Source organism: Schistocerca gregaria, chromosome 6, assembly GCF_023897955.1.
Source record: "Schistocerca gregaria isolate iqSchGreg1 chromosome 6, iqSchGreg1.2, whole genome shotgun sequence".
Lineage (NCBI taxonomy): Eukaryota > Metazoa > Arthropoda > Insecta > Orthoptera > Acrididae > Schistocerca > Schistocerca gregaria.
The window spans coordinates 442,395,081-442,410,337 of NC_064925.1; the positions used below are offsets into that span (position 1 = coordinate 442,395,081).

The following is a 15,257-nucleotide window of genomic DNA, read 5'->3' on the forward strand; positions in this document are numbered from 1 at the left end:
TCTTGTGTCTTTTAGGGTCAGTTTTGCACTGCAAGGGCAAGAGAGTGCCATGAAACTCTGCCACTCCCCTGGCCTCTTTGATGAAGCCGTTGGCAGAAGATGCTGCCCCTAGACCATGGTATAAACTTGTGAGGGATACATCCAAAGTAGTGTTCCACTGCCCATACAACAACAGAATATCCTTGTCCATTTTTAGTCCAACACTGCAGCCCATCGCCTATTCCCTTGTGGTTGACACAGGTACAAGACCTATCCCATACACCACCTCCTACTGCAGTCCAGTCACAGGCGTTTCTTGCCCAATAAAAGGCACTCACATGTGAAAGAAGTCATATTATATTTTTGTTAATGGGGCAACAACAGGAGACTGTCGAATGAAAGGCCACCACAAACTTGACCATCCATCTGCGAAACATGTTGCGCTCCAAAGCACTGAAACCTCCTCTAACATGTTACCACTGTCCCACCTTACCTATTCCCTTTTACCTTATGTCACTGTTCACACCATTCCTTCCCCATTCAGCTTCTTGTTGCCTCACCTCATCACTGTTTCTGTGTAAAAACAGCGATGGTACATTAGTCCTTACTAATGTAAAATTGTAAGTACCAGTCGTCGTTCTCATATTTCTGTAATGCAAGAGCTCTCTAATTTGTGTTAAAATCTATTCTTGACTTAAGTTCCATACTATTTTAATGTAAGCTGTGATGTTCATTGTCCTTGGGCCACCTTCTGAAGAAGACAAATTTATATTTGTCGATACCTAGGTAAAGAATTCTTTATCCATTGCAACTGGTCGACTGTTTATAATTTTATTAAGCTTCACTTCTTTTGAGATTGGACACGTGTGCAGACAATGCAGCTATTTCTGGACCATTCTGCCAAGACAGTGAAGAAAGTGGAAGTCGAGGCTGGTAGGTGTCAGAAAGTTAAAAAGGCCAAGGTGGACCTTCTGCTAGAGAGTAGTCATGGGACGGAAATGTATGTCACCTGTCATTTATGTTCTCTAGAGAAAGCTCTCGGTATAGAAGGTCATTTGGCAACACTGTTGGAGCCAATAGTTTGAATCATAAGGCGCACTGCTGAGAATGCTCCATACACTAATGTGAATACTGTGTCACCCAAAGAGTGACAAGCCCAGCATGAACCATTCTGTCATATGTGTAAATGCAGAGCTCTATGAGTCTCTCAACAAAGCAAAGCCATAACACGTGGGAATGACTGATATGTTGACATGGCTGCACAACACATGGCATGGCCTACATCTGAACATCTATAGAAAGATGTCACAAGCACAACTAATGTCCAGAAGTAAAAAGTGAAATTAGAAAGCTGTCTATCCAACCCTTGTAATTTCTGATCTATTCAAATACGCATTTTTGCAAAAAAAAATTTCCAAAAAGACATACCTGCCAAGTACCTATAGGTGCAATTGAAACAATGTTTGCCATCAAGAGTCACAACTTAGACTGGGTTACTTGCAGATCATTGAACAAGTTACGGACAGACATTAGCAAATTTAAAGAAACCTAAAAAATGGAGATATTTACAAAGACCAACATTTATTTATTTATCCTTCAACAAAGTACATTGTATGGATCAAGATATATTTTCATTTCATGCACCAACAGGTACATAGTGTAACTGTGCAGAAGTACAGACAATAAAACATCTGGTCAGTGTTTATGTTGCCCTCATTCTTTCAACAAGGACCAGCTGTTCATAGCACAAGAAAATGTTGTAGCAATTCCTCAATTCTAGACAAAGATTGATTTCAGTTGTGTGTATAATTATAAAGTCATTCTGCTTCCTTACCTGAAACGGTAAATTTATCAACAATCAGTAGCAAAACAAAACACTGTAGTTTGGGTAGCATAAGAGTAACAACCAAAACACATTCTGAATTTTTCATCTCAGTATAAGAAGCAAAGAACATCTATTTGTGTAGTCCTCAGTACTTAGAGTAGTGATGGCAGCATTATCTGCATATAGGAATCAGTTATATCTTGCTAGTGTGGCTGCCCCGGTAGCTGAGTGGTCAGCGCGACAGACTGTCAATCCAAAGGGCCCGGGTTCGATTCCCGGCTGGGTCGGAGATTTTCTCCACTCAGGGACTGGGTGTTGTGTTGTCCTAATCATCATCATTTCATCCCCATCGACGCGCAAGTCGCCGAAGTGGCATCAAATTGAAAGACTTGCACCAGGCGAACGGTCTACCCGACGGGAGGCCCTCATCACACGACATTTCATTTCAGTGTGGCTGCCATCTGTACAATATAAACACAAATGATCAGCAAGAAATAAAAAGATTCATATGTGCAGATGACACTGCCCTCACTGTTCAAGGATTAATATTTGAAGGGGTTGAAAGAAAACAAAGATGCTTTGAAAATCTTCTGGAACTACTATGACAACCTAACCCAGGAGAAATCCAAGTATGCGCATTTCACCTGCGTAATAGAGAAGCCAAAAGACAGTTGGAAATACAATAGAGAGGGGTTAGACGAGACCACCTCACCAACCCAAAATACTTGGGAGTCAGCCTAGACTATACACTGTTATTTAAAAACAACTTTGCACTGAACTTAAATGAATAGTATGTGGAAGAAACATTATTATACATAAACAGGCTGCATAAATGTGAGAAGCACAGCCTGGAGTTTTCTGACCACCAGCAACAGAGCTCTGTACTGCAGATGACGAATATGAAACACTAATATGGGAGGCATCTTGTCATTTCAAGCAAGCAGATATTTTGAATGAGGCCATCAGGACTGTCACCTGGTGTCTGAAGCCTACACCTGTCCACAAAATTTACCCACTTAGCTAGAGCGCCACCTGATACCAGACACAAAGTAGCTGGGGAAAATAGAAAGAAAAAGCTGAAAACCGACCACCAGCACTTGACGTATTACCACCAAACAGTCCCAGCTTGCTTTCAGTCAAAGAAGAGATTTATCCAGCAGACAGTACCACTACAAAGCTGACCTGAAACCTGACATATCTTCATAGTTGGACACACTGCAAAATACACCAACAATAAAATCACCCAAGGGCAACAACTACAGTATAGTACACGGAGAGCATTGAATAGACAAAGAACAGGAGTAACAAAATCTAAAGTAAACAAGGTTAAGTGAGATTACTCTGAAGATGACCAGTGTGAATGTGAAGGAACACAGACGACTGAACATCTGCATATGTGCCTAAGGAGGAACTTCACTTGCACAGCAGAAGATCTGTTTGTATGCAATGAGCAGGCTATTAAAGCGACAGAGTTTTGAAAGAAGAGGGTTTAAATGTTTCTGGAATGAGATTAGATATAGATTTTGCACCTAAACAAATAATTAAGTAGCCTCTAAATACAAAGCAAGCCAAACTCGGATTTTATGGTGTGCTTCCTGGAGTTTGACCAAGTTGTTGTTTCAGATTTATGCACAGTCATCTTCAGATGCTGTGAGTTGTGCTGTTATGTGCACTAGTTGAAATCTAACCAACAACACTACAACTCACAGCACATGAAGGCAATAGCTGGTTTAGTCATCAAAATATTGTGTTTGCTTGGAAACAATACTTAGCTGAAGTCCTGGAAGCAAACCACTAATCAATCACACTGAGAAAACCTGAGAGAGAGATAGGATTTTCTGTTTCATAATCAGTTACCAGTAAGATCTTTCCAGTTTAGTTGGCTACCTGTCTTGTAACTAAGAACTTTTACACACCAAGTCTCACTTTCTCTGTCAATCAATACCTATTTGAGGTCTGTAACTCGCTTCCTTCCAATGAGCCAATAAGAAATACAGGTTCCAAAGAAATGATTTATGCTGTAATACACAGTTTTGTTAGAAGTCAGGCTGGAACACATAACAATGGTGAAATAGCATCAAGTTACATGAAGGGGTAAAATTTGAGCTAGATGTTTGCTTTACCACATTGAGAATTTGGTTTGTCTCCAACTCTATATTCTGAATCTCTAAAAATCTCAGACTTGACCCCAGAGACAGTGGTCATGTGTATGAGTTGCGTTTAAGTGAATATGTGCATGTGTTTTCTACTTCATAAGAAGGGCTTTGTCCAAAACTTAGATATTTTAGAAGTTTTCTTCATTGCACCTGACTGCAATTCAAATCTTACTCTACGTGGTGAGTAACAATCTATCTTTCTATATTTTTCTCCCATCCTGGACTTTTCATTGTATAAAAATATGACCTCCAAGTTATAGTTCCTCTTTCCATATTACAAAATTTAACTTACAGCTACTTCCATACCCTGTTAACCACTGTGAAGTAAATGACATAGTACTTCCCATTGACCCACTTACTAGTGTTTCCTCCTATTCCATTCATGAATGGAGCATGATATGAATGTCTAATTAAAAGCCTTTGTGCTCATTGTAATTAGATTAAACTTGTCTTTGTGGTCCCTATGGGAATGATATGGGAGAGTGGTGGAGGGTGGGGGGAGAATGGAGTATATTCCCAGATTATACTCTAAATATGTGATAGTAGACTGACTGACATCTGTCTTCAAGCATCTGCCAGTTCCAGTTTTTCAGTGTTTATGTGACAAACTATGAGCAATTGTGCTTCCCTTCTTCATGTACACTCAATTTACCTGTTAGCCAATTTGATATTGGCCTGATAACTTTGAGCAGTATTATAGGATGGGTGCACCTGTGTGTTGCAAGCAATCTTCTTTGTAGACTGACTGCATTCTCCCAGTACAATATCAATGAATCAAAGTCTGCCACCTGATTTATCTGCAATTGAGTGTATGTGGTCAATCAGTTTCATATCACCACAAATTTTTATAAACGAGTTGATTTGTTTTCAACTATGACGCATTGATATTTTCATCATAGGATACTGTGTTTTTTGAAGTGCACACTTTTACATTTCTGAACATTTTAAAGCAAGGTGAGGATTTTCACACCTCTTTGAAATTTTATAAGACCTGAATTGATATTTGTACAGCTTTCTTAAGATAGTGATTCATTACAGCTAACTGCACCAGCTGCAGAAAGGCCGGGGTTTCTATTAACATTTGTCTCTGAAAGGCCCCAGCACACTTCCATGGACATGGCTGAAACTACTTTGACATCTGTTACACACTCCAGTTAAGATAACAAGCTGCACTTTTCCTATCAAGAAATCCCTAAGAAAGTCAGAAATTTCAATGATACCCCATATGACTCTACTTTTGTTAGTACACATTTATATTGTAATGAATTACACACTTTCTCAAAAATAAAAAAAATAAAATTAAAATAGCATCCACCTCATTGCCTTGATCCATGGCTTTGAGGATGTCACATGAGAAAAGCTCAGGTAGGGTTTTGCAAGACTGATGTTTATGGAATCCATAGTGGTTGCCATGGGGCAGATTGTTCTGTTGGAGATACCTCACTTGTTGTTGTTGTGGTCTTCAGTTCTGAGACTGGTTTGATGCAGCTTTCCATGCTACTCTACCCTGTGCAAGCTGCTTCATCTCCCAGTACGTACTGCAGCCTAAATCCTTCTGAATCTGCTTAGTGTAGTGGAGACGAAGAGGCTTGTATAGGATAGGGATCCCCATCAAACCTGTTTTTGGACTAAAGACGACGACGACTACTAGTGACGTATTTAGTGGTTTTTGTGTTTAAACATGCGTGTTATGTTATACTGAAAAGTCGAGGAATGTGACATCGTTGTATAGAAGTGCTACCTCTTGATAGTAATACATTTTGTATTTATTAATCGTAACATTCTAGTAGATAACGGAGTATAATAAAGTACGGAGTAAGCTAACAAGTGGTTTCGATCACATCTGCGCAAGTAAAAAAAGAATCCAAATACGCAGAAACACATAGTATTTCGTTTTTTTCTAAAAAAAAAAAAACTTACAGTGTTTCATCAAGTTCCCTATAAAATTTAAATGTGAGTTTAATCCAAACTTCATATATTCTTCCTTTAGTCCCGTATGCTGTACACATTACGTATCTGGTATCGTGTATATCGTATTACCGTGTTCTAAATACATTGCTTACCATTATAAACTATTCGGCACAGTCACTACAGTTGCGTTTTCGGTAAACAACATGCGGCAACGGCCGAAATCTGACACTGACATTTTCAGATTCCTAACAGTTTTCTACAGAAAATATGTCAAAGACATTTGATTGATCGATCAGTTACAAATTTTGAAAAATTATTCATTCCACTTGAAATTTTAGAATATCACATAAATTATTTAAAGATCCACTACTGACAGATTGAGTACCAATTTTCCGAGTGTATACATCCAAAGATGTCAAAAGTAAAGATCACCCCATTGACCATTTCAGTCAACGCCGTCTTCGTCGCTTTGCTTGTTATAACCTACGATAATAAAACTCATTGACATTGTTGACATGTGAATGGCGTTGTTTATTGTTTACAACTTGCCGGAGGTTAAGTCGACAAGTATATAGTGCAGTTTACTAATAAAGTAGAAGACAGTAACGTAAAGTTAGTGTTGTAAGAATGATTCTACCCTCTGCTGCGAAGATTGTGTATCAAGGAAAGAATCTATGTTGCAGTATCAAATTATCAGGAACGGTTGTTCGTAAGTTCTATTTATTTACAAAACTATTTCGGCTACAATCAAGCCGTATCAGAGTTGTACATATCTGGCCTCTAATAGTTTAAAAAACGTGCCGCATCTAGACTGCAATAAGTAATCATTATATGGCGTTATGATGAGTTAGTTACATGGCTCGATAGCTTTTATGGAAACGGAACCTTTGTGCCGAAGTTCATGAGCCACTTGCAAAAATATATAGTTGCAAATCATGTATATATTATGAATATAATTGCAGGTCCCTGCATATTTCGTTGTTTATATACGATATATGTGCTTAGCATACATCAATGTACATAATATGACGACCTACCCACAGATCAGTCTGTCACCATAATAAAGATTTCAGGAGGGGGAGGGGCCGGGGAATTGTTGTTTGTTTGAAGGAATTATTGTTTGTTTTTGTGATTTTCGGTCGTAAGACTGGATCGATGCAGCTCTCCATGGCGCTGTATCCTGTGCAAGCATCTTCATCTCCGAATAACTACTGGAACTTACATCCTTTTTTATCCCCACACCACACACATTTCCCTCCAATACAGAATTGGTGATCCCTTGATGTTCCAGAATGTGCCCTATCAACTAATCCCTTCTTATAGTCAGATTGTGCCAAAAAATTTCTTTTCTTTCCAATTCTTTGCTGTACCTCCTCATTACTTACATGATTTCCCCATCTGATCTTTAGCATTCTTCTATAGCACCACATTTCAAAAATTTCTCTTCCCTTCACGTCTAAACTGCTTACTATCCATGATTCACTTCCTAACATGGCTACCGTTCATTCAAATACTACTTTTATAAAAGGCTTTCTTAAATCTAAATTCTATGTCAACAAATTTCTCTTCTTCTGAAGGGCTTTTCTTGCCATTGCCAGCTTATATTTTCTATCCTTTGTATTTCACTCATCATCAGTTAATTTTCTGCCTAAATAACAAAATTCATCTTCAATTTAAAGTGCCATATTTTCTAATGTAATTCCATCAGCAGCAAGTGATTTGATGATATGACTACATTCCATTATACTTGTTTTGCTTTTGTTGATGATTATCCTATATCCTGCTTTCAAGACACTGTCCATTCTGTTCAGCTGCTCTTCAGAGTTCTTCGCTGTCTCTGGCAAAATTATGATGTTGACTAACCTCAAGGTTATTACTTCTCCCTGAACTTTAATTCCTACTCCTAATTTTTCTTTAGTTTCCTTTACTACTTGTTGAATGTACAGATTGAATAACATTGGTGATATGCTACAACACTCTCTCACTCCCTTCTCAACCACTCCTTTCTCATGCCCCTCATCTCTTATAACTGGTTTCTGTACAAGTTGTATACATTTTTTTCACTCCCTGTATTTTACCCCCGCTACTTTCATCATTGTAAAAGATTTCTCTGAGTCTACAAAACTATAAACTTAGGTTTGACTTTCCTTAACCTATCTCTAGGAGAAGCTGCAGGTCGGTATTGCTTTGCATGTCACTACATTTCTCCAAAATTCACACTGAACTTCCTCAAGGTTGGCTTCTACAAGTTTTTCCGTTCTTCTGTAGAGTATTTGTGTTAGTATTTTGCAGCCATGATGTATCACACCAATAGTTCACTAATATACACACCTGTACGCACCTGCTTTCTTTGGTACTTGAGTTATTACAGATATCACACTTGAATCCTATTTTCTGAAATAGACTTTCTGAATTGACTCTGCTGTATTGGTTTTTATTATGAAAAATGTGTTAAATATCGCAAAGTACAGTACTCTAAATATGATGCGAAAATCGACAACAGGCTCCGGTACATATCAGCCCATTACAACAGCCTATATTTTGTCTTGACTTTCGAGTTAAAGTGCACTTACAGTTTCTGCAGTTTTTGAGTTGCCTGCCTCACTTGGTAATTTGCTTCTGTTGGCCATAGCTAATTGGGTTTGTTTCTCAGAGTATGAAAGAATTTTTTGGGGTATTGATTTTTGTGTTTTAATGTTATATTTTGGTTTGTGAGTCAGTAGTCCACAAATTTGATTGGTGGAAAAGTCCACAAATATGATTGATGGAAAAGTGGCTGTGGTAACAGACTGCTCTGTAGCGTATCTGAGGTCTGTGTTAGGTTGCTTGGTGGCGATTCTTCTGGAAAACCTGGAATTCTCAGGAAATTACAGCTTACCTTGAAAAATCAAAAAATCAGGGAGGTCTCGGGGGATTTCAGGAATTTTGCAAAATCTCATGGAATTTAATTTCATTGAGCATTATAAATCACAAATTTTTAAGTTTCAAAGTGTGTGAAATATTTGAAAGAAATTAGTGAGATGCTCAGCCTCCCACTCCCCCTTCTTTCCAAATAGCTGCTTTTTTTTAATTATTTTTTTTATTCCAATAAGTGTGACTGGAGGAAAAGTCGCTGTGGAGATGGGCTGATATGTAGTGTAGCCCAATGACTGGTTAAAATACTTTCTTGGTTATTTTCAAAGAGTCATGACTTTTGAGGTTGTGGTTACTTGGGAGCCTAAGAGAGCATTTAAATTCTGTTTCATATAACAACATTCTGCTATAGAGACCATTGCTGACATTTAAAATCTGTAAAACATTTGAGAAATGGTGGCCTTTATTTCTTGAGATAACACGCAACCAAGTACATGGTTGGATGCATCACATGCCAGAGTGAATTCTTTATTGAAATTTGTAAACACTAAGATTGGATTTGATGTCAAAACTTCCTTCAGTTTCTCAAAAGCATGTTGACAATCCTCTATCAAATAAATTTTGAGCCTTTCTTCAGCAGTTGCATCAGTGGTCTGGCAATACACACAAATCCCTTTACGAATCTTCTGTAATAATTCACAGCTCCAAGAAATGATTGTAGATCCTTCACTGATTCAGGCACTGAAAATTCACTCATAGCTTTAACTGGCCTTGGGTGCTGTCTTAACCACATCCTTGCCAATTATGAGACCAAAATATGTTCTCTCTTCTAACAAAAAATTATACCTCTCTTTACTTATCGTTAAATTTGTGGCAGAGTACTTCCTTTAGCGTTGTATGTACTATTCCATATCACTCGCAAAGACACTTATTTCATTGAAATACCCCATTTTTGGTCTGAGCTGCCGGAGTTGGCAGTCATGTGCGTGATATGTGCGTGATTGTGTGAATTAATAGTGTGTTTGTCTCTTTTTTTTTCCTGATGAGGGCTGTAGCTGAAAGCTTTGTGTAAATGTCTTGTAAAAGTTTCTTTTAATTGTGCCTGTCTACAACTTAATGTATCATCTTTCGGTAAGTAGCATTACATCTTTATCTACATTGACAACATACACCAGTAACTGACATGGCTTCAGTCGTCTGAGAATTCTGTCCAATGACTTCTGGATATTGCAGGTGTGTTCTTTAATTCCAAAGGCTTCCTCCTATGTTGATAATGACTCCATGGCGAAGAAAATTCTGTTTTTTGTTGGTCCTCCAGAGCGACTTCTAGCTGATGGTTGCCTATCCTAAAGTCCGTGGTTAAAAATACTTGCACAAGCTTAAATAATTTATGATTTCTGTAATGTTCAGCTAACGATGGCTGTTTGTTACAGTATAGCACTCAGATGTCGATAATTACAACAAAATCTAAATTTCAATTATTCATCTGCTGATTTCTTGGGCATGATGATAATTTCTGCCCCCCATGGGCTCTTACTTTTCTCAGTAATTTTATGCCACCTGCTGATAAGTAAATTCTTTCATAATCGGATGCAGGTAGCACAAGACTATATGGTTTGCAGTAAGCAGTTGATTAATTTCCTGTTGGTATTAAGTGCTGGATAATAACCATTGCTGGTAATAGGACTCTCAGAGGGGGGGGGGGGGGATCCTAAATTCCAACAGGACCTCCTTTTCCAGCCATTCCTTATTCCTTCTCTTTAGATGCTGCAACTTCCCTTGTAATGCACTTTGTGTGGTGTTTGTTGATTGTCTGTGGCCAACAATCCTTGTGTCCCATTCTTCCTCCTCTAGGATATCTGTCACGAGTTAGTGACAGCCTGGTCGATCGGGACAGTGGCTTCCAACTCAGCAGCGCGTGGAATACAACATTATCAAGAATGAGACGAGAGTGCTCCGATGGAGGTAGGTCGGTGGCGGCGTATGGAATAAACAGACCGCACTGATACGAGATGACAGGACCCGGTACCCGCGGCTGCCCCCCACCACGCACCGCCACGCCGATTCCGCTCTCGCCTGATTGGCCCGACCCGCGCCAAGGATGCAGAGATGTCCGCGGTCCAGTGGCTATAAAGACCCAGACGAGATGTGAACCCGACACTTCGCCTGAAGATCGCAAGTAAGAAACTTGCTGAAACGTTGCTGGAGAACAACGCATTGACTCGGCTGTCAACCCGAGAAGAATTTTATCATCAAGATTCACCAAGAAAGCCTGCATTCTCATATAATGCACCTCTACGGGGCAGACATACATTGCAGTGTCAAATCGCTGCAAAAACTTCAGATCAAGAAGGCAAGTTTGCTCAGCAGACTCGCGTTCTTGCAACATTGTCGGGACAAGGACGTACTGCCGCAGTTCACAAACCTGCGACATCCTATAAATACGGCAAGGACCAAACGCATCCTGCAACGTGCCAGCTCAGCACTGGTGAGGGAGCATATAAGCATCACATGGTCTAAACTCGACAAAATTGGCCGCGCATTACTCGCGTGTCATCTGAAACTGTCTTCGACACTGTCACCTTTCACATGGGAGTGGGTGGATGGCAATACCTTCGCCTCCAGTGAACTGTGCAAGCGGAAGGCCACCACAAAACAACAAAACAAGTTCCAGCGACTTCCAGCTGCACTACGGCAGGAGACTGACACCAACACTCTGGGGACCATCGTCAATTTGGCCAGCAAGGAACTGGATGAGGCGACAATTTCCGTGCTATCCAAAGGATTGAACTTTGCACCGGCTCCGAGCACATTACCAAAACTAGAGATCATTAGCAGCATCGAACAGGCAATACTTGGGCCGCCGTCTGAAGCCGCTGAAGACGTGAGAAGGGAGACCTGCAGAATCCTGGACAAAGCGAGAATGCCGAAAACCAACATCTCGGCGGCGGAACCCAGGGCGATACACAGCCTCGGAGAAGATGAGGATACTGTTGTCCTACCAGCAGACAAAGGCAACGCGACAGTGCTGCTAAGAGCGGCTGACTACTGGGACAAGATTAATTCGCTGCTGCAGGACCAGGCCTACAAAGACGTGGACAAGGACCCTACAAAAGCTGTAACTAGAAAGACCATCGGTCTTCTCTACAACTCAGGTCTGGACCAGAACCTGATAAAAAGGCTTTACCCCAGAGCTCCGGTTTCACCACGGTTATATGGCCTCCCCAAGATACACAAGAGGGAGGTACCATTACGACCGATAGTAGACACGATCAACTCTCCCACCTATGGTATAGCCAAACACCTGGCGCTACTACTTAAGCCTCTCGTGGGTAAATGTCCCCACCACATCAAGAATTCTACGGAGTTTGTTAAGACACTCGAGGAGTGGCGTCTTGACAAAAATGATATTATGGTCAGCTTTGACGCTATATCCCTTTTCACAAGGGTACCGTTAGAGGACTCCCTGAAACTAGTGGAAAATCATTTCGACGAAGACACAGTGGAATTATTCCGCCATGCACTCACGACCACATATTTCTAGTGTGGCGGCAGGTTTTACCAACAGGTGGATGGAGTCGCCATGGGATCCCAACTGGCACCATGTATCGCTAATCTGTACATGGAATACTTCGAGGATATCGCCTTGGAAACAGCATGCCTTAAACCCAAGGTCTTTTATCGGTACGTGGACGATACTTTCGCGGTCTGGCCGCATGGCGAAGACACTCTAACAGAATTTCTGAACCATCTGAACAGCATACAAGAGAACATCAAGTTCGCAATGGAAATGGAAGAAAATGGGTGCCTACCCTTCCTTGATATCCTTATAAAGAAGAAAATGGACAGCACACTGGGACACTCGGTCTATCGAAAGAAAACGCACACAGACCTGTACCTCAACGCCAACGGCTGCCATAACCTAGCACAACGGAAATCCGTGCTCACTACCCTGGTCCGCAGAGCTCAGGACATATGCGACAAGGGCAGTTTATCTGCTGAGATTCAGCACCTGATGAAAACCTTCCAGATGAATGGATACTCCGAAACGCAGATTAGACGCACTCTCCATATGAGCAAGAAGAAGAAGGAGAAGAACCTTCAGGAAGATGAGAACAACAAAGGTCTGTCATTCCTCCTGTACACAGGACCACCCACGGCCAAGGTTGCCAGGATACTGGAGAAGAACAAGATAAAAACCATCTTCCATCCTCCAACAAAAATCAGAAATATGCTGGGCTCAATGAAGGACAACTTGTGTCTAAGAACTCCGGGTGTCTACAGTATTTCCTGTGAATGATGGAAACAATATATTGGGCAGACGCAGCGTTGCACAACGCAATGCATTTCTGAACATGTGAGAAGCGTCCGCCTCGGACAAAAAGAAACATCCGCGGTAGCGGAGCACAGCCTCAGTGAAGAACACACGTTTCAGTTTGAAGAAACCAAGAGACTGTGTAGAGCGAAAGGTTTCTGGGACTCAACTATTAAAGAGGCAGTGGAGATACGGGTTAGTGACAACCTGGTCAATCGGGACAGTGGCTTCCAACTCAGCAGCGCGTGGAATACAACATTATCAAGAATGAGACGAGAGCGCTCCGATGGAGGTAGGTCGGTGGTGGCGTATGGAATAAACAGGTCGCACCGAGACGAGACACCAGAATCCGGCACCCGTGGCTCCCCCCTACCACGTGCCGCTGCACCGATTCCGCTCGCGCCTGATTGTCCCGACCGCGTCAAGGATGCAGAGATGCCCATGGTCCAGTGGCTATAAAGACCCGGACAAGACATGAACCCGACACTTCGCCTGAAGATGGCAAGTAAGAAACTTGCTGAAACATTGCTGGAGAACAACGCATTGACTCGGCTGTCAACCTGAGAAGAATTTATCATCAAGATTCTCCGAGAAAGCCTGCATTCTCATACATCAGGAAGGGTGCTTGGTATGGCAAACTGGATGCTGTACAGCCAGCTTGCTGTGTTTGAATGGCATGACAGCATCCTGGAGTAGGTGGATCATATCACAAACATGATGCCCCATGCCACTGAAGCAACCATTCCACAGCCTCTGGCCAACTTTGAAGATACTGTAGTCTGGTTCCTGGTAGAGTGAGGGGTATTGCTTTGCTGAAAAAGACAGGTCCCTGGCTTTCCTTAGGTTCTAATGTTGATGAGCAGCAGATGAGCTCGCAGCCTTTTGGGTAGCATAGACCAGATGCCCCCGAATTATGGAGGAGAGTAAACACAGATCATGAGGATAGTTCCTGAACACTATAAACAAACCCAGGAGCGGCATAATTGTGTGGAACAGATGTAAGAGAAGCCTTGTTATTGTTGTAATGAGAATTGGAAGTCTTCAGATCAAACTAAGGTAGACATTTTGTCTGAGTGTTCAAACAAATTTCGGGCTTGCAGCCGGTCGTCGTTCAATACTTCGCACGATATTTTAACTGGGCACTTGCCAGACATTTTCAGGTGAGCCGTCACAGACTGGCGAAAACGTCCTCCATTCCGCAATATATAGTGTACTGTAACTATTCTGCGCATGCATCGAAAACTTTATAGTTGAACCACACTGCCCACCAGCAGCGCCCTCACTGGTGGAATAGCGGAACTCAGTCGCCTCTGCATTACTGTTTGCCACGGCCGTCGACGCACTCTGTCGTCTTCGTTTTGAGTAAATCGTGGAGATGATGGGATTCCATGCACTGTCCAGCTGGTAGCCGCTGTCACGGTTTAACAGATTTTCTGCCTGTCATATTTCTATGGATTCTTTAATAATGGAGTCCCAGAAAGACACTGCTGTGGACAAAATCATTGTTTTCTCATACTCCATTGAATGTTCAGTAGAAATACAATGTTCAGCAATAGCGGACTTGCTTGGCTGCAAAAGGCGGGTGTAATGTTGATGTTCAGTACAGCGTTCTTTCACGGTGTGTGTGGTTTGACCTATGTAAACCATACCACATTGGCATGGTATCTTGTAAATTCCGGCCTTTCGTATCCCCCTGCGAGTTCGAAGGTTAGAATAGGCCCGCGGTATTCCTGCCTGACGTAAGAGGCGACTAAAAGGAGTCTCAAACTTTTCGGCCTTATGTGATGGTCCCCTGTTGGGTTTGACCTCCATCTCTCAAAATTTTCCGAAGAGCGAGCCGATTGGGGAAGGGCGCCTTACTTGGTGCATTGTGTCCATCTTACGATCAGACCTTTCGCCAGCTTATACACCGTTGAACTGCAGTCCTGTCCGCTCTCCATCTCTTTTTCTGCGTGCAGATAACACCTTGCACTGTGCAGTGCCTCTTTCTGCACCGACGGCGACCATGGACCACATGTTACCTAACATCCAGCACGGTAGCCAGTCTGTTGTGGTGTGGCCGCCATGTACCCTGTTGGTTGTAGCCCCCTGACAACACAGGGATCGCTCTACTGATGCCTGCGCCGTTAACTCCCCACGTATGCCAAGGAGTAGATGCCTATCCTCCTGGGGTATTGGGACTCCCGGCAACGGCCATCCTGCCAGGTGGCTCTTGCCG

The 15,257-nt window shown here is 41.8% G+C and overlaps 2 protein-coding genes across 3 annotated transcripts in view; one reads left to right on the plus strand and one right to left on the minus strand.

Annotated features, from left to right (window-relative positions):
- The window catches only part of LOC126278304 (uncharacterized), a 117,030-nt gene extending 110,748 nt beyond the window's left edge, over positions 1–6,282 (minus strand). Inside the window, exon 1 of one of the 2 annotated variants that reach the window (XM_049978318.1) lies at positions 6,024–6,282. In XM_049978318.1, coding sequence (XP_049834275.1) covers positions 6,024–6,026 — 3 coding nt within the window. In that variant the 5' untranslated portion in view covers positions 6,027–6,282. The other variant, XM_049978319.1, reaches the window with a different exon arrangement.
- A 59-nt stretch (positions 6,283–6,341) lies between these two features.
- LOC126278303 (39S ribosomal protein L39, mitochondrial) overlaps positions 6,342–15,257 on the plus strand; it is a 68,329-nt gene continuing 59,413 nt past the window's right edge. The window contains exon 1 of the mRNA XM_049978317.1: positions 6,342–6,580. Coding sequence (XP_049834274.1) covers positions 6,499–6,580 — 82 coding nt within the window. The 5' untranslated portion in view covers positions 6,342–6,498. The remainder of the gene's footprint in view (positions 6,581–15,257) is intronic.